Below are 19,530 nucleotides of genomic sequence, written 5' to 3'. Positions count from 1 at the left end.
AGCAATGCTACTTTTCATTTTATTTTTTTATTCGAGTAACAATCTGAAACCAGATTCTCCCAAACACAGCACTGTTGTTTATAATCAAAATTACAAATATAAAAAAATTGTAAGTTTAATAAATCTGAACTGTAACATATATACACACATCATTTTACAACAACGAACAAGAACCCAGTTGAAACGGCACAAATTCTGGCACAAACATTCCAGTATTCGAAGAATACATACAAAAGGGTTCGAGATGTTTTGTAAAATATTCCCGTTACAACAACATGGCCTTTTCACCGTTCTGCACCAGCATGACTATTTACAAACAATAATGGATTTCTGTCAGGAATGGCACTGCTCAAGAAGCTCTTGTTGCCTGGTTTCTGAAATTAAGGACACTAAACGATATACAAATACAAATTGAAATGATCGCTTCCCAGACGGCCAAGACAATGCCCCGGTCAGTGAAACAGCGAAAGGGTGTCAGGTTTAGAAATATAATACATGCTCGGCTTTGGAAGGCACTAAAACATTTCAGTAGAAAAGAGTCTTCAACGATCATGAAGTACAGCAAGCCTGTGAATCTTACTTTAATAACACTGACAAAGACATTGGCCGAGACTCACAGCTTGTCTGCTTGACTTGGTTCCTTTGTTAGTTTTAGTCGCTCAGAAGACATACAGTTTTAGAATAATTCAGAGTTTACTAGTGTGACTCCTATGTTCTGGTCGAGTGTTATGGATGAACACGTTACTTCATATTCTCACAGTATCTTGTGTGAAGTTCTGTCATTTAATCGCAAGCCACTGCATTGCCATTAGCATACGGTAGAGATGTTCAAGTTGTTATACATTCCTGGGCTTCAAATACAAATGTAAATGTTATCTTCTAGATAGAAATGTATTGTATATACAGTAATACATTGTAGATTTCTTTATTGCTCTGCTGTTTATGTTGCACAGTTCTGAGAATTGCAAGCCATACTAAGGGACAAAATAGAGGCAACATCTGTATTAATAACTAGGGATTTAAATAAGACTCCTATTGCATAGCAGTTTCACCCATTCCAGGTTTTACTGCGAGCTTGCGAGCAGTGTGTAGGTAACAAGCTCAGATGTGTCATTAAACGCATAGTAAAAGCAGGAATGGATCAGACTGCTATGCAATGGGATTCTTATTTCCATCCCTGATTTAATAACCCATAGGAAAAGAAAATATAACCTTGATATAAATCTTTAATATGGTGGATAGCTGTCTACATTTCAAAATGTTATGCCTTCAATATACACATGAAGAAATCTAGATTTATGAGAAACACATTCCTTGAACATATATACACTTTTAAATCATAAAAAAACAACTTTCATATGGACAAAAAAAAAAAAAAGAGACTACTAAATGATCATTATGTAAGTGTGACGCGACTACATATTAAAGAAGAAAACAGCTGTACAAGGCTATAAAGGGTATACTGTGACATCAGCTCTCCATGGGTTCAGTCTACTGTGTGTACAATCCAATACTGTAACAGCCCAGTGAAGCAATACTGGACTTGCAGATTAGGATCAGGGGAATGGGTAAAACAAGGCTGTTACTAAACAATACTTAATCTTGTAATTATGGATCGGAAAACCAATGTTATGCAATTCAAGTAATTGAACTTTAAAGATGGCATAATACTTTCTTTTGGCAGTCTTATATATATATATAATTTTTTTTTATTTCTTTTTTTATTAAAAAAAAACAAACAAAAAAAGCAGAACACTTGGCTACTCCCACTATTTAATTACATTTGGTATCTTAAAGGGTTACCCCAAAAAGTGAGGATTTTTATCAGTCAGTAACCCCACAGTACAGGGAGCAAAGTACATTTTAAACCAAATAAGAGTCAGCACCGACAATGTCTGTTTGCAGGACCCGAACCTTTCTTTAATATATATATATATATATATATATATATATATATATATATATATTAAAGATGATCCTAAAACAAGAATACAGCTGAGCAGACTGCAAAGCTTCAATCTAAAGGAATTTTTTCTTTTCTTTTTTTTTATGTACTGCAAGTGCTGTGTCACAAAAAAACAAAAAAACGCACTTAATTTATAACCACCACTCGCCACCCACCCAACCTGCAATAACCAGAGCCAAGATATCGGGAGAAGAAAAATAAAAAAAATTAAGTGCAACATTCTCTTATCCCTTTTCTTTTTTTGTTTAAAAAAAATTTTCAAAAGTCAAATAAAATAAAAAGTTTGAAGAATGAAAACAGGTTGCGTGTCCAGTCGGTGTGCACCGTGGTCATGGGTCTCGGGTGTCACAGGAGAGTCGTGTCCGGCGAGGGGACCTCACTCGCCCTCCTCCTTGATGCGCTGCTGTTTGTTCCGACGGGAGTCCATGTCAAACGAGAAGTCGCTCCAGTCGTCGCGCGGGGGGAAGGAGATGGTCTGCCGCAGGGTGAAGCGGACAGCGTCGATGACCCGCTCACCACGCGCCTCGGAGGAGCCCACGCTCGCGTTGGAGGCCCCGCTGGTGGAGCGCATGAGGTGCTGGGAGGGGGAGGGGGAGTACTCCAGGGTCTGCCGGTGGTCCGAGAGCCCCTTCCAGATGGCATGCTGGAACTGCTCCGGGATCTTCAGGTGGGACAGGTCCTGCAGCAATCAAGTCCAATCAAGACTTTAAAATAACAATTCGCGCATTGTCAGGAAACCACACTACAGCTTTCTCCGTTTGACATCTCAACATTTCTGGAACCCACAAGGCGTAATGGGATCTACTGTGTCAATACCTAAAACATGAAGATCATGTTTTCTGTTGAGTGGTGATATTGCCAAAGACTGGTGTCCTCTACAGGGGAACACTATCTAAAAGGCAACAGTGTCACATGTTTAACCCTTGGCAGTCCATTGTCGGACCTGGTCCGACATTGCAATTATTCCTATCAGGTCCATTGTCGGACCCTGTCCGTCATCATTATAGAAAAGCAAAAAATGGGTTTCTACGTGTTTTTTCTCCGGAAAAAGCCGAGAAAACCATTCAATGGCCGAGTGGGAGCGACAGGAGCCGAGACAAGTCGGAAAAAAAAAAAAAGGCGTATCTCATGAATAGTCATACATGGCCCTGGTATCAGATAACGGGGCGGTCATAGTAAACAAGCTGGCTGATAGTGCGTCAGTGCACAGATAACACAGGCATTTGCAGAGCTTTTTTGAGATGTTATAGTAATAAAATAATGACATGGATCGCATTATTGAGGAGTTTGGTGATAAAACAAGTGATCAGGAGATGATTGATCGGTATGTACGACTATTATTATTATTTATTTCTTACATAGGTGAAAGCTATAGCGAACGAAAGGGCGGGGCTGGAGATGCCTAGTGAGTGCTTTGTTGTTATGCAGTGCCTTTTAAACCCGTTTGACTGTGGGAAAAAATACTTTTAAACAGCGAGTTTAAAATTAACTGCGCGTGTAAAAATAAATTGGACCTGACGTGCCTGACACGCACTTAATAAATGGACTGCAAAGGGTTAAAATGAACACTGAAGGAAAGACTAGACTTGTGAAAACTGAGACAGCAGGTTGGCTTACTAAATTGCATTGAGGTTTAACACACTGAAGGCGCTTACCTCCATGTTGTAATGCTCGATCTGGTAAATACTGGTGAGCCCCTGGGTAGTGAAATAGTCCAGGCACGACGAGCAGCCAAGCCTCAGCAGGAAACTAGAAACACAACAGGAACGTTAGGGTTATTGCACAAAAAATAAAACCATGCTGTAGGGCTGCTACTGTGTTTTCATGGCAGCATAAAATCTTAAAATCAGTGGCTTACAGTACAATACAGATTTCAATGCACTTAGTAGAAAGATGACTACTAGCCAGGGAAGGGTGGTTTGCACATTTTAAATATATAAATGAGATGCCTGACAGAACTAACCCTAGGAATGTTTTCAAGGTTAGTAGAATAACCGGTGAAGGCTTGCCAGTGGCTGGATTCTTGTCTAAACTAACAGGAGCCACACTCCCCTGGCTGACTGGTTCTCCTGCTGTATGCAGATGCCCTTGTGCAGGGCGCTTGCTCACCTGGAGATGCTGCTGTCGGTGGGGTAGGGGGGCGGGGGGGTGCAGTGTGACGACAGCGGCTGCATGGGCAGCTGGGACTGCACAGCCTGTGTGGGGCTGAGCGCGCTCATATCACTGCCCATGGGGATGTGCGAGCCCATTATCGGAGCCACTGCGGGCACAAGAAACAGAGCAAACACATTCAAGATCCAAACTCTTCCCCAGCGTCCAACCAACAGAGGATTCAATATACAGTATGAATAAACACACAAATAGAAGAAAGCAGAAGCGCTAGATTACAGTTTCTTTGTGATACAAGATAGTCTGGGGCTTGCCTTTTGAATGCAATACACATGGTCAGGACCCAGCTACCTCTCTGTTTTACAGGTCATCTAGTAACATTTCTGTAACCAAATGCGCAATGGGATTTGTGGCGTCAATACTAATGATCACCTGTGTACGTAGTTATTCCCAATTCGCTCGCACAATGTGGCAGTATGTAAACCGTGCTGACGGATAGAGCTTGCATGGTAAAGCAGGCTGTTTCACCGCGGTTCATACTGTCCTCCAGTTGCTCCACAGCTGTGTGCCTGAGCCAGGTATGGGGAGTACTTACTGTCGGCTAGGCCCCCGGACATGGCGGAGGGGGTGAGTGTGTTGCGCTGCTGCGGGTTGATGAGCTGACTGACGGAGGGCAGTTTGTTCATGATGGGCATTTTGTTGAGTGGGGGTGAGCTGGAGCCGTAGGAGGATGGTGATTGCATGGAGGTCCTGGGGCACGGAAAAGCATACATGCCGTTACTCTCGTCGCCGAAGACACCGAATCTTCAACAACACAAAGCCCAGTTTAATCAATCAGTCACAACGTACAGCACTCCGCACACAGACAACAGCAGGGTCGGAGCTACTGCTCCTCTCAATGTCTCTCTTACAGCTTATACATATCCATCCAACTTGATTCTGTGTTGGAAAACAAATTATAGCACCTTGAGTAAACACTGGGAAAAGCAGATGAAATCTACTTGCGTCTGCATCCAGATATGGTAATTCATTCCTATGGTTAATTTGTGATGCACAACATTCATGGTGTTGAACAATGTGCTGTAGTGTTCGAGTGTGCTTTCTTTACCACGGTTCTAATCCTGCTGCTACAAGAAGCTTTCACTTGTACCAGTAAAAAAACTGTTTTTAACGGCTGGATCTGGTGTTTTAGCGAGGTACAGTAACAGACAGTCATGACTGTGTACCCCTGGAAAGCCAAGAAACTTAGCATGCACTGCAGTCCACCTCTCTGGACCCGTTTATAATGGTGTGCACTGTACCATGAGGGAAGGAATGCCTTCCAAGTCATTTTAGGTAAGACTATCCATTTAAAAGTGTTACTGTATGTGTTCTTCCCATAACCTTTTATCACATGCAGCATCATGCAATGTCTTTCAGTGTAGTGAGATAGGTGTAGGGGGGCAGTGCTGAGATCAGAACTATACTAGGGCCAATCAGTGAGAACTATCCCTGTTCTTGGGTGTAGCTCAAGAGTAAGAGTAATCTAGAGTAGTGAAGAAATGCATTCTGGTAAGATAAAGCAAGTGACAGAAAAAGAAAGAGAGTCAGAAACAGAGGAGAAAGAGACATTTATTGGAAAACAAACAAAAAAAACACACAGAACAAAGCAAAAGAAAAAAGTGCAAGTAGAGCCTCGAACAACTAAACAAGAAAATCTGTTTGAAACAAACTCAACACAAACAAGGATTCTACAATGCTCTGCGTATGATTGCACATTCATTGTAACAACTGTTCCAGCTGTTTCCTTAGAAAAATCAACCTGTCCAGCAGTATGTCGTAAATCAACTTGTAATCATTTTAACATGACCAGCATTATTATTATTAATATCACTATACATTGTATCTTACAGAAATCACAGAAACAGATTGAGCCCAGCTCCAAGGTAATAAGTTTAAAACACCATAGTAAAATCGAAAGCACCAAAAAAATAAAAGCAAGCATTTCAAAAGAAGTTTACAAACATGATCAGTTCAAAAGATGTGCACAAATACATCCAGCCAATACGCTGCACTAGATCAGCAGTGTAATCTCTGGAAAGGGAAAGTGCAATACTAGCAATATAGACCCTCAAACCATCATGTTGGTTCCTATTTTAACAGTGTAATGTTCAGATGTGTTCAATTGCCAATCAACAAGCTAATAGCATGCATGTACAAAAGGGCGTCTCAATTAGATTCCACCCCCACCTCCCCCAACCCCCCCGCCCCGCCCCAAAAGACTTTTGGAATTTGACTTTACAGGAGCTACACATTTCTAGTGTATTGGGACATTAATTCAATGAAGGAGTCATTACAGACATTCTTGTTCCATATATGAATTCCATTTGGAATCCTGGTCTGCAAACAAACTACTAAAACGAGGCATGCAATAGAATCATCACAATCTGGTGTAGAGATCTGGTAAAAGGAGCAGCTACGGCCATGTAAATGTTTTTGGAAATTGGACTGGAAAAGGGTAACTGTTGTTGTTGTTTGTCTTTTAAACTAACTGAGGAATGTTTAAGGTGGTCTCAGTCTGTGCTGGAGAGATTCTCCTTGCCATGCTTGGGCTCCAAGAGTTCAGTTCGGAGGCAGGCCTTAAGCCGACTGTAAAGAAGGAACCAAAGAAAAAAGAAAGAGCAGATAAGGGCAGGGGGACTGTCATTGGTGACGGACATGACCACGGCGAGGGCAGTGGAGACAGGAGTGAACTTGTTCTGCTAGAAGATAAATCACTAAACACTGGAGCACCTGTGCTACATGCCATTCAACGCAGCTGCCACTGTGATGTGTCTTATGTGTTGGTTCAGTGCAAAACCCAACTGCTTGCAAACTGTGGTTCAGTCTGGGCAGCAAGATTAACAGTTCAGATATTCTACATGTTCTGAATTCAGTTAATGATTTATCTTAACATTTCATATCTACCAAAAGAAATGAACTATGCAAGAAACATAAATTTGAGCTAATGCATGAAGACGCAACAGACTCCTAGACAGCCCCCTAGTGGATCAGGCACAGACTAACAGCTACAGTCTGACCTCTTTCCTATATGTGTCACTTAAAGGGTACATAAGGACCTTTTTATTTGATTGTGTTACATGTTCCCATGTGTTGCTACAACTGTTTATGTAAGGTGTGTGTATTGTTTTATTTTTTTTACATTTTGACCACTTTGTTAAACTTTTAAATTGCATTCCCTGCCGCAAGATGGCTTCCCATATACCTGCATGGACTTCTCAGAACTACATTTCCCATCCTCCTTCTGCTCACACATGTAACTGAGATGGATTTACCAGTGAGCAGGAGGATGAAATGTAGTTCTGAGAGGTCCATGCAGGGAATGCAATTTAAAAGTTAGTAATAAAAGTCTTTTATTATAAGGAATAAAAGAAAGAAAACAAAAAACACTCAAATCTCCTTAAAAGAAACTAGGTCTTTTATTTCTGTAAAACTAATCAGTGTCCCTTCAAAGAGATTAGGAAAAAAAAAAAAAAAAATACAGAATCCATGACCACGAAGATGCTCTAATCTAATGAACAGAAGAGATAAGAAAAAGAGAAGGTACAAGATTGAACAAAGCAAGTATACTGAAAGCATCATACAGAAAGAGCGAGAGAGAAGAGGAGATACTCAACAGGTGGAGTGGAGGGAGTGCTATTCTAGAAAAACTATTTGAGATGCATCATCTTTTTAATTTTATTTTTTTCTTCCTGGATGGCAGATATACAATGATAACAGCACAGTGAATTATGAGATATATGTATATAAGTTTTGTTTCTAATAATGAAACTGCCAGATTCCTGGTAATGTTGTTACTCTAACACTGTTGTGAATTCCCCCTCTTCCCTTCACCCCACTCCTCTTGCAATATATTTTCTTAGGAGAAAAACGTCAAGCCGAAAGGATGTGGTTGGAGGAATGGCCCAGGGGTGACAAAGCACTTCAATAAGAGTTACCTAGCCCAGCTTTAGCTAGTTATTTGCACATGACTAGACAATGACGTAAGACAGTGCTTTGAACTTGTTCTGTAAGAGGGAAAAAAGGGTGAAGCCTTCTAATCTTTTTTTATTAGTAATTTTTTATTACAGATTATTTCTTTAAAAAAAAAAAAAAAAAAAAAAAACTGGCACGGTTCCTAAAGTTAATGCAAAATGCACAATTTAACACAAACACATTATAGCGTCGCCAGGAATCTGTCAGTTTGTTAATTAAAAACAATAGGATAAAACAATAATTACTACTGGGCGTCGCTGCCAAAGAATCTAAACTATAATTTGCATCTTTCTCTCTCGTTTTCTTATTTTGCCTGCATAAGCGAGCACTGAAGTACAGATTGTATGTGTGTGTGTTGTGAGAAGCTGTGTGTGTGTGTGTTTCTGTTATGGGTTTGAGATGTTAAGCCATACTCAGGGATCATTTTATGGACCCTCCATAAAATGCATGTGAAAAAGCATAACAATTTATAATAATTACAGTATTAGGTGGGGATTGTTATTAGAATCAGCTCAGCTCCACAAAGCTTGTGAACTGTAGCTCAAATAGACCTGAGCCATGGCGTAGGACGAATGCATGTGTGACGGACGGAGCGGTGTGTTTTGTCCTTCTGCTCTAGCGCTGTATTGGCAGGCTGCTGTGGAGTGATACTCACTGTTTCTGGAGCAGGTGCTGCTGCTGCTGCCTGTATGTTTCGATTGTGTGCTGTGGCAAGAACTGCATGAGCTCCAAAGACTCTTTAATTTTCACCAAAATCTCATAAATCTCACGGCCTTTTATCTGCAAAGAATAAAAGATAGAATTAATTAAAAAACTAAAACCTAATAAACCACACACACACAAAATTAAACAAAAAAAACACAAGTGTTGTATATCTGATTGGAATGTGTTCTGCAAGTGACTAAAGTTTGAAAGAGACAAACTGGATTACACACTGGATAACACCAAGTGACTCATTTTCTGAAGAATAAAAGGAGGTATAATAATGCGGTGATAAAAACTTACAGATAGACAAAATAATTCATCATCTGTGTTTCTTCTCTTCTTAATCGATGTCATCTGTATGCCGTGGGACGTTGGACGGAAAGCTACAAAACAAACAAACAAAAATGAATGCTTTAAGAAATTGAAATCCAAGATGTCGTGAAAGAAAGAAAGAAAGAAAAAAAGAAAGAAAGAAAGAAAGAAAGAAAGAAAGAAAGAAAGAAAGAACTACACTGTATATTGAAAAGGTAGCATAGGCCAGACCAGAGGTCCTCTAATAAAAAAAGCATGCGAGTGAGTGACATGCTGCGTCCACGCTCCTGCACTCAAGAGTCCCGACACCAGCACCAATAGTTACTTACGGCGTTTCGTACCATCACCGTTTTTTGTTCCGTCTGTGACCTGCTGTTTTCGGATGCTGTCCTCGTCTGCCTTGCGGTCTCGGCCCGGGCAGGCGCAGATTCGGGCCTCGAAGCAGCGGCGACCCAGGACCTGACCACTAGAACACAACAGAACCGAACCGCAGGTTAGAGATCCGGCTAAAATCGGATCCCTTTTAACGTTAACAGGGCTCAGCTGCACCGCTGGCAGTCAAGTATTTTAATGCGGTATTCAGTGTTTCCCTGGAATTCGGACGGTTGTATTTTTTTAACCTACTCTTAAGTAAATATGTTTGGATTAGTAGCTTTTATGATTCTTCTTCTGCCTTGCTTTAGACCAAGGCTCTTCTGGGTTTCAGTTTAGCTGAGCTCTCAGTTACTTAATTGAGGCAATTGGCTTAATTAGTCAAGATTAACATGTCTTTCAGATCTTTAGCCATTGATGACGTAAGACACCTATAAACCCTGCAGGATGGGGGCTCTCCAGGACCAGGGTTTGAGAGCAGCGACACCACGTCTGTACATGACAGACTGCTGTGAATATGAAAACAGGGTCTGTATTCCTGGTGCTACTCTGGGACTTACTCTCTGGTCTCCAGTGTGACAATGATGAGGATGGGGCGCCGGTTCATTCCCCCGACACAGCTGCTGTTGCACATGAAGTTGTAAAGGATGGTGGTAAACTCAGTGCCCACCTGTACAGAAAAACGATTCCAAACCCAATTACTACTCCCAATTATGCTATACAGTCAGATAGCAAAATAAAAAGCAAAAAAGAGCAACGATTTTTACCTGGGGGGGTTCATAGGGCACCAGAACGCTCTGCCGGCCAGTGATTGGGTCCTCCACATACTGGGCATGGTTATTTCCTTCCACTCGGATCAGGTGACTGGGCGGCGCTACCTGGCCTAGAAGACAATAAGGCCAGAAATACATTACAAGCAATAACAAATCATGTAAATAGGAGATGCTGGTGGATTAAATCTGATCATAGCTAATGCCAGGACGCTTTACAAAAAACTGCACAAGCCTGGACACAGGTTGTGTTAATTGTTTATTCCCCCCCCCCCCCCCCCCATTAATAATCAATGGTCAGTGTACAACTGAGGGGCATGAAGTAAATCCAAAAGGAGGGGAGTGAAGAGATCTTGATGCAGAATGTACTCGTGTCCTTTTAGTATTGTTGGTGTTTTTATGAATGTGCGGGACAGCGAGTGGCGCCTCACCATCGTTGAACTCGCGGCTCAGCTCGTGGTTGGGACAGCGCTTCACCACCTCTGTGACGTGCTCCGCCTTCTTGTACACTGGCATGGCCCGGATCACCGCGCCCTGCGGGGGAGGGGTCATCATCTTGATCTGAATCGGGCAGGTCTTGGCAATCTGACAGTACAGTTTCTTCAGATCTGTCGAGTACTGCATGGAGGAAACGCAACAGGGGGATAGTTATTAACAGTCTGCAGCATGAAGTAGCAATCAAAAAGCACCTACCTACAACATCAATACTAAATACTAAGACAGTACAGTGCAGATAGCAGGCAATTTAGTTGGTGAATAAATAGAAATAACAATTAGCTCAGGTGCTGACAATCAGGTGGGGGTCATTGGTGTTCACTGGGTTAATTTACCATTCAAAGTGAAACAAGTGAAGAAACAGCTTATTGGATTTGTGTGGATTGCTTTTCTTACTGTGGAGAACAGCGATCGACACGTTTCTTCGGCGGTGAGCTCAATATGAATAATCTGTTTGCGCAGCTCCAATCAGCTCAGATCAATACGGTTTACAGTGTTATTATTTGACACGAGTCATAATGAACACCCTTCTCCTGGCAGTCCTATTCACGTCACTATTCACAAATACATGTATCTGTTACTAACATCCACATGGTGACACATCATCACTGAAGTATCTAGTTGTGTTCGCTTAGGGTGGGCTCTTTCAGACTCGCCCAGGAAAACGGCTACGGTTTTATTTCAGAATGAAACATCCCGTATCACTGGAGCACAAGCCGGCCGCGGCAGTGAGAAACGAATGCTCAGTTAACACAGCGGTACAATATTGTCAGCAACAACACTTCGATGTTGGCCTAAGTGAATAAGCGTTACGCATTCGCCGTGAACCCCACCAACTTTTCATTGTCATGGTAACTGTTCTGAAGCATGTGTCAGTTTGACTCAGACGCTAACCACAGACACCGCTGTAATCGTCAGGGAACACTGTGGATTCCTACAGGATAACAGCACTGAGTGACTCAACAGAGGGAGCTTCGTCTCTGCACAGGTACACGTGTGCCTAAGCTGGAAACCTACAGGGTTTCTAACAGTTAAAAACCCAAAGGACACCCTCCGCAGCACAAAATAACACTTCAGAAACGCGTCTAGAGACAGATTCATGTTCTGGTACAGTCTTGCCTGCAGGGCTCAGATTTAACTGCACCTTTCGAACCCCAGAGCTGTCAGACATGATGCCGAGCATTTAAAAAACACAGAGAGGTACACCCGAAATCGCAAACTGCAAGAAGCCAAGAAAGGAAAAAAAACACACGCACATCAGCAACTAAAAAAGCAACTAAGAAATTGACTATGTCCTGCATGAAGTCCAATACGAGTTTGATCTAATTTGTGAGTGATTTGACTGATCTCACACTATACAGTATAGAGTGATGGTGCAGAGGGTCCCTTTGATGAACTTTCAGTGACACTAATTCCCTCGAAGCTGCATGTTTTATAAAGTGTCTCAAAACCCTAGAGAAGCTTCAGCCTTACAGTATGGCAGGAAAGGATCAATAACTTCATGTAAAATTGACTTTGGTTCTATAAAAGGTTAAACCAGTTTCCAAACTACTGCAGAATTTTTTTGGTTTTTTTTGGAGTAAAAATAAAAGGGGGGCTTTCCAAGGAATCAGTTCCATGTTTATTTAAGAATTCAGGCACAGCTTCCCACTGCACAAAAAAAAAAAAATGTAATCCTTTCTTTTCAGTTCATTAAAAAAAACAAAAAAAAACAAGACCTTCAGATTTTATGAAGGGTGCTTGGGGCTATTCCCCAGAACAATGCTACATTAAATTCAATTTCTATGAACATTTTCTGAAATGTTCCAGTGAATGGAGCCCTACCCTTCCAACCACCTGCCTATGCGGAGATATAGTGTTACATAAGCTTGGCCCAGTGTTCAGCAGTACCCCCTGAACCAACACACACACACGTGCCAACTATTGTAAGCCAGAACACCTGCCTCACCCCATACTCCCTCCCCATCAAGGATTGGCAAACAATTTTGTTGTTTCTCTGAACCAATTATCACCAAAACAACTGGGCGACTGTTGTCCAATTACTTTGGTCATACAGGAAACTTAGTATTTCAATTGCAAACTTACAGCGAGCAGCTAAATGTTGTTCATACACCAAAGGGCTAAAACCAAGTACGTTTTTTTTCTTTCTCTTGTCCACACTTCTTGGAATTTAACTTTATTGTAAGTCTGAATGACGGTCTATTTTTTTTTTGGGGGGGGGGGGGGGGGGGGGGGCTGAAGTAGGACGATAGCTGTGTTTACTATGGAACTCCTAACTAAGAGCAAAACGTTTGAATTAATTCACCCCCTTATACACACACACACACACACAGCCAATCTGCTATCACCTATATACTGGATGAATAGCCCAATAAAGGGCTGGAGAGCAAGCATGTGGGCCTGGGGTCCACAGGATGGGAGCATTTACAATACCGCATTAAAAACGTACAGAAAGAAACAAAGAATGTGTCACAGTAATTCTCCACGCCCTCAGGACTGACACATCCTTAAAACACTCATAATACCGCTCAGAAAAGCAGCTGCGCCCAGCAAAGAGGTAGGGATCGGCCAATTCCCTGCAACTAAATATTTCTGCCTCCAAGGCATGTTTTCTTTTTCACCAAGCTATCTGGGTTACAATCTACAGAATGTGGATTCCTTTAGTTCAGGACTATTTAGGCTCCTGCAATGTCACTGTAGTGCTGAAACAGCATATTCAGCTCGGGTATCAAATCCTTGTTGTTTTCAGCAAAGTGCTCAGTTTAGATCTAGAAAAGAACCTAACCCTGTAATGGTGAATTTGTGTAGCGTTAGAAGCGGTTTAGCCCACAGGTAGGCTTCTAGTTCCTTGAGGTACTAGCAGCTGTGCAAAGACAACACTGACAATCTGATGCTTGGCTACGTGAGTCGACTATGCCTTGGTTCAGTCTCTCTCCTTGGTGGGAGCCTAGCCTTCACATTGAGAGGTCTGTGATCTAGCTAGTGTTAGACACATGCTTGCACATATCCCTGTAGTTCATTCCCCATTAGGGTTGGAAAACAGAGACAGCTATTACAGGCACACAGAGTTAACTGCAATCGTGCCACTGCGACTTGTGTCATGCCTAGAGGCTTCGGGCCACGTTCCAGCCACGCTGCCTGAGCTAATCAAGAATGCTGACATCGTCTCCACCTTCACCTCTAGTCAAACAGTTCAATTTACACAGATATAAAGAGAATTAAACACACACACGCACGTGCACACACACACAAAACACAGAGCGCTTTAACAGCACTCATCCCAGCCCTGAGGCTAAAAACTCAAACACTAGGCATTCATGGAGTCTTGTTTGCATGCTGGAAATCTCAATGGAAAGAACTCTGAAAGGCAACGGGTGACACTTGAAGCTAGTTTGATTGGGGGGGGTACCTTTCTTTTAATAACCTCTTTGTGAAAATGTTTAGTTTTGAGTCGAGTATTGCAGCCAAAACCAATGTTTTTTTTTGTATTTTTATCTGTAACAAAAGTGCTGTGACCTGGACCAAAGCTGCGAATGAAAAGTCAGGCTGATCTAACCTGAAATTAGGCCGTCTGACGTTGTGGCGGTTACTCGGATAAATGTTTTTAAGACGCATAACACCTTATCCTTTCTACCTCAACGAGATTCAATAACTTTGTATTTCTGTATTGATTTGCCTGACAAACCATTTGCTACCAACACAGCAGACAATACCTGCAGGGTTTGAACAATTCCACCTTGACAAGCAAATAAGACTAGTGAAGGCTCATGAATGAACAGACATAATAATGAAGTTAATCTCAAGAGAACCGTAAAAAAAACAACACAAAAAGGTCCTATCTAGGATGCATGCTTTTTATTATGATTTTCTCCACAGCAGTAAATGCAGGCATTTAGTTTAGATTCAGATCTAATGTTATTAATCTGGCTAAAATAAAAGGCTCAGCAGAGCTGGGATTGAAGCACATGTTTCTGCGAATGTCGGGTGCAAATTGCAAATGCTTGTTAATTGCACTGGTGAGCAGAACAGTCGATTTCTCATTTTAAGAAGATATGCTTGATGTAACAGGCAGAATTAATTCATTGCATGCTGGTATGACAGTATATCAGGTAAAATCAGGCAGACTCCAAGTCTTATCTGTACGTTTATTATAGAAAAGACTTCCGCTGAACAAAAAGAGATCATATTCACAAGCCAACCATCTGATCAACCAAATTACCTTCTGAAACCACTGTATTAAAAATAAAGCTAATTCCAATGTCTGGCCTTGATCTTGTGTCCCTCAGGTCAGAAACACCAACCACTGAGCTACTCACACAACCAGTGTAATGACTGGAATAATGCGGAGATGTCAGCTCAACACCCAGTTACTGGTACTGATTTAAAAAGCATCCATCAAAAACAAAGGGAACTATAATATTTGCTTTTGTAGCTTTATATGATTTATTGTCATTGCCTAAAGAGGCAGCACACCTGCCTGAGACACCAAACTCATGCCACTGAACTTGCAGTATTAAACAGGCTGGAAGAGGCAGGAGAGTATCCCAGTCACTAGAGGCCGCTGTACTGAGCCATTTTAAAAGTTCTGCCCAGAAGTCAAAAAACAAAAGATCATTTTCATGGGCTTACTAAAAGACATTTTAATAAAAACTTTCTATATACCCCGGAGACATAGAATATCCTGAATTTCCAGGGGATAAGATCTAAGATGTAAAGCTGATGTCCTCCCCCGTCCCCTCTTTCCCAGTGAAAGGGTGTGTGTAGACACCCCAGCGTACCTGATCAGATTATCAAAGCTCAGTGACTGCCAGTAAAACACATCATTAAGGTGAGTAATTTTCCTGTTTACATCAAACGCCCCCCCCCCCCCCAGACAGGTCTGCTCTTGCGGAGTTTTGGAACGAGTTGCAGCATTTCCTTTTTCCAGACGAACGCTGCGGGCACTGGGCCCAGGCAAGTCCCAACAGCAGCCCAGGCATTAAGCAAGCTCATTTGGCGCCTCTGGTCTTGTCTTGTTGATACCTTACAAGTAGTGTCACGTCTACGGCCTCTCCTAAATCATCTTTCATCTGCCACACACAAAAGTGGGTCTGTGTGGTTTGTTTTTTTTCAAAAACAAAACAAAAAACCCCACACACACACCTGCCTACTGACATTAAAAACCACACGACAAGCACCTTATTTGGACGTTTCCAGGTAATCTTATTTTGAAGGTATCTGTAACTTTGAAAGAAAAGAAAAAAACAAAAAACAAAAGTACTGTACAGGAAACATTAAGTGTTTCCACTCTAGGACCCCCTGAAAGAGTTAGGTAAGGTGGGGTACCCACTCCTGCGGTACATGGAGTGGAAAATCTAGCCCCCCCCCCCCAACCACCTAAAAAAAAAAAAAAAAACACACCCATAGCAGTGCACTTGACAAGATCTCCTAGAGAACCGATAGAGCGCACTTCAAGCATGGTACAGCAGCGTTTCACAAGCTACGGCTTGAACACATTCTGCATTCGAACACGAGGCAAGCCAGAACATGAGCACTGAGAAGCTCCCCAGCGCCATGTCATGCATGTGTCACTTTTTACAATGAATCTCTTTGAAAACTATCAGAAGAATTCCTGCATAGCGGTTCCCAACGTGGAACTGCGTTGATGAGTGGGAAGAAGAAGAAGAAGAAGAAGAAATGATAAAAATAAATAAAATGGATGCGCAGAAGTTGTAGAGTACTATACATCTTAACCCTCTCCTCCCCTTCAACCTGCTTCAAATCCTGTAATCATGACACCAGAAGGGCAAGGTGCACTGTGGGTTGAAGTTAAGTGGATTCACTGCACGGCGAGTGTCTGTTAGGGTGGATTCTCACCACCATTCCTCAACACACAAGGTCTCTATTAAGGACTCTATCTGACTGCTCTTTTCTGGCTGTATTCTTCTAAGGGAGTCTCGTTTGAACCCATAGACTCTTCTGTCTAGTGTTCTACTACTAAACATTTCAGCTACTCAGGAGATACTGCATCAGCTGCTATACATTCAGCACGGTATTTATTTATGCAGAATAACAGCCTCATTCTTTTTCTGCATTGTAATGGAACGTAGCGCCACACAGTATCTTGGGAGTCTGAAATAGGATCAAGAATGTCCTCATTGATTGCGATCATTGTAATAAAAATGCACGCTATTTAACCAAAAAATGTTATAATACAAATTTTTTTTTTGTATTATATCCCAAGCTATTTTGAGCTCTTCAGTAGTGCTGTGCAGCATCAGTACATCTTACCCATTAAAAAAGTTTCAGGTTTATAATAACCGGTTTGTAAACTGGCTTTTCAAAAGAAAAACACGTCCCTATCAGTGCGGCAGATCTCATGGAGCTCTCCCTGCGACTGCGTGGATTGAGCTCATTCTTCTGCGGCTGACAAGCTGGGACAGGCTTCTTGACACAAACAAGTCTCAGCCCCATCTCGTGCGGAATGGGATGGGTGCAGATGTTCACATGCAAGCTCCGTCTTGCCTCTTGCAAGAACATTCATCTCCAAACACACCATTCCACCCACTGCGCCCGCGGTGGAATCCACCATAGATTCTCTTACACTTAACCCATTAACAGCACGCAGTTGCAAAATGCAGACCGTTTCAGAACAGGCAATGCATCTGACCAATTGTCTGTTTAACCACCCCACACCCTATCTCCCACCCATCCCACAAAAAAAAAAGAAACACTTTAGTGGTCAATTCTATTTCACTTTCTTTTTTCTGTTGGAAGGGCCCTAAATAAGAATGGTGCACACAATCAGGACACTATACACTCTATTTTAGTACAAGTCCAGTAGAACAGCATTTCACTTCATGGTTGAAACCCTCGTTTAAAACCAAGCGTCTCTTACCACAGCAGAAAGGGGACGTAAACAGTTTTTAAAACGGGTAATATGAAACCTCCTCTACACTGACTTGTTGCCAATGCGTACTCTCTATATTTATTATTTTAAACCCTGGGATTTCTTTCTTTTTGAATGCAATTGGACAGGGGAGTAGGCCCTGTGGGTGCGGTCAGTCTCCTGTGGCAGTCTCACACTGGAGAAGGTAGAAGTGGGAGAAGGATTAGATTCAAACAGAAAAAACAAGGAGGAGAGCACCAATTCCAGCTCCCACTCCCAAGAACCTTCAGAGAAGCACTACAACCTTGCTGCTCTTTCATCATCAGAGCTGAGGAAGTGACATCCCCCTAAACAGGGCACCAGTAAAGAACCAGCCACTAGCTTACAGACAGTGGGTAGAAATGGTCAATTCTGCCACTTACATGCTAGCTGATTCAGAAATCACAGGACACCTATTAAATGGATAATGTAAAAGTTACAGATACTGTAACTTACTCACTTGTCCAGTGACCTTTTGAATCTCCCTGTAATAATAATAATAATAATAATAATAATAATAATAATAATAATAATAATACATTTTTGATTCCAAGACAGAAATTCAGCCAGCTCACAAGGAATGTGTTTATTTTTAGCATGTTGGGAATCTAGGATCACACTGGATTTTCCATCTCCCATTATTATTATTTTTAATTAAAAACATACTAAAAATACTGTATAAGCAATACAATGTTACAACAAAAAACAAACACCACACACACAGCTATAAGGTTAATATAATAAAAACAAAGCACCACCTGTACTGAACCTGGGTGTATCCAGCAATGCTTTCATTGTCATTCATACAGTTCAGTGACACAAACAAATCCCTAGCAAGGCTTCAGAAAAGGGATAGCGCACCCGAGACCAGCCAGGCGCGGCTGCTCACACCTCTTCTGGAAACAATCACAGGTTTGACAGCACTTTGTTTTTTGGAAGTAAAAATGAAAGGATGGGAGTGTGTGTGTGTGTGTGTGTGTGTGTGTGTGTGGGAAATGGGTGAATGTCACTATCCCACACTGAGCACTGCCGATGATTGCAATATCGCCCTAAACTTCCTCCTGTCTCATCTAATCCCTCTGTTCATTCAGCGTGCATTATCTTAGTGCTTTCACTTGTGCAATACGCAGAGGGCTCTGTCAACAGTAGCTTTCGGAAACAATTACAGGAGATTCAAATCGGAAATCTAATGATTTAAAATGCATTTCCCATGAATGAACAAAAAAAAAAAACAGGACAATAATAATAATAATAATAATAATAATAATAATAATAATAATAATAATAATAATAATAATAATAACAAACCCCCACCCACTAAACAGGCTGAAATTTCAAAGTTGTGAGCTCCGACCAGTAGATTGCCTTGCAGCCTCTGTAACAACGCCGAGTCTACCTTTAACAGTAGGGGGCACTGTAGAGCAAAGACCTCCTACGCGATTTAGTTTTTATTTACAGTAAGTGCATGCAGTTATCTCTCTGCTTCCTTTGGTTCCCAGATCAATCAAAATCAACCAACACAAGAGCAACGCATTTCAGCTACAATTTGTATTTGTGAAGTCTACGGAAATATCCCTAAATTCATCAGCGCAAACGATGCTATAGAAAAATGTTTATCGAGGCCACTGGAGCAGCCTGCTGCGCCGGTTTCTCGAACCGCAACTGCGTGGCATCTTTCCAAAAACTGCCACACACCGACAACCGGTCCCTGCTCAGTGCTGTGATGAGAGTCAGTCACCCTTCCACTCCCTCCTTTAACCCAACATGCCAGCTCAACGAGTAGAATGAACATGTCTCAGCCCTGGCGAAGAGTACAGACTTTCACATGTATAAATAACCCCACTATGCGTCGCTGCAGTGCTCTCATTCTAGGCTGTAAA

At 41.8% G+C, this 19,530-nt stretch overlaps 1 protein-coding gene across 12 annotated transcripts in view; it reads right to left on the bottom strand.

Annotated features, from left to right (window-relative positions):
* Positions 1–19,530, bottom strand: part of LOC117417065 (tumor protein 63-like) — a 63,245-nt gene continuing 43,715 nt past the window's right edge. For 3 of the 12 annotated variants that reach the window (XM_059034304.1, XM_059034308.1, XM_059034309.1), the window contains 10 exons: positions 10,680–10,866; positions 10,246–10,361; positions 10,039–10,148; positions 9,436–9,572; positions 9,095–9,177; positions 8,745–8,869; positions 4,671–4,879; positions 4,076–4,226; positions 3,622–3,715; positions 1–2,645 (listed from right to left, as the gene is read on the bottom strand). In XM_059034304.1, coding sequence (XP_058890287.1) covers positions 2,343–2,645; positions 3,622–3,715; positions 4,076–4,226; positions 4,671–4,879; positions 8,745–8,869; positions 9,095–9,177; positions 9,436–9,572; positions 10,039–10,148; positions 10,246–10,361; positions 10,680–10,866 — 1,515 coding nt within the window. In that variant the 3' untranslated portion in view covers positions 1–2,342. Of the gene's footprint in view, positions 2,671–3,621; positions 3,716–4,075; positions 4,227–4,670; positions 4,880–6,330; positions 6,704–8,744; positions 8,870–9,094; positions 9,178–9,435; positions 9,573–10,038; positions 10,149–10,245; positions 10,362–10,679; positions 10,867–19,530 lie in introns of those variants that run through there. The other 9 variants (XM_059034306.1, XM_059034313.1, XM_059034305.1 and 6 more) reach the window with 5 other exon arrangements.

This window comes from Acipenser ruthenus, chromosome 12 (genome assembly GCF_902713425.1).
Source record: "Acipenser ruthenus chromosome 12, fAciRut3.2 maternal haplotype, whole genome shotgun sequence".
Lineage (NCBI taxonomy): Eukaryota > Metazoa > Chordata > Actinopteri > Acipenseriformes > Acipenseridae > Acipenser > Acipenser ruthenus.
This window is presented reverse-complemented; position numbering and strand designations above follow the sequence as displayed.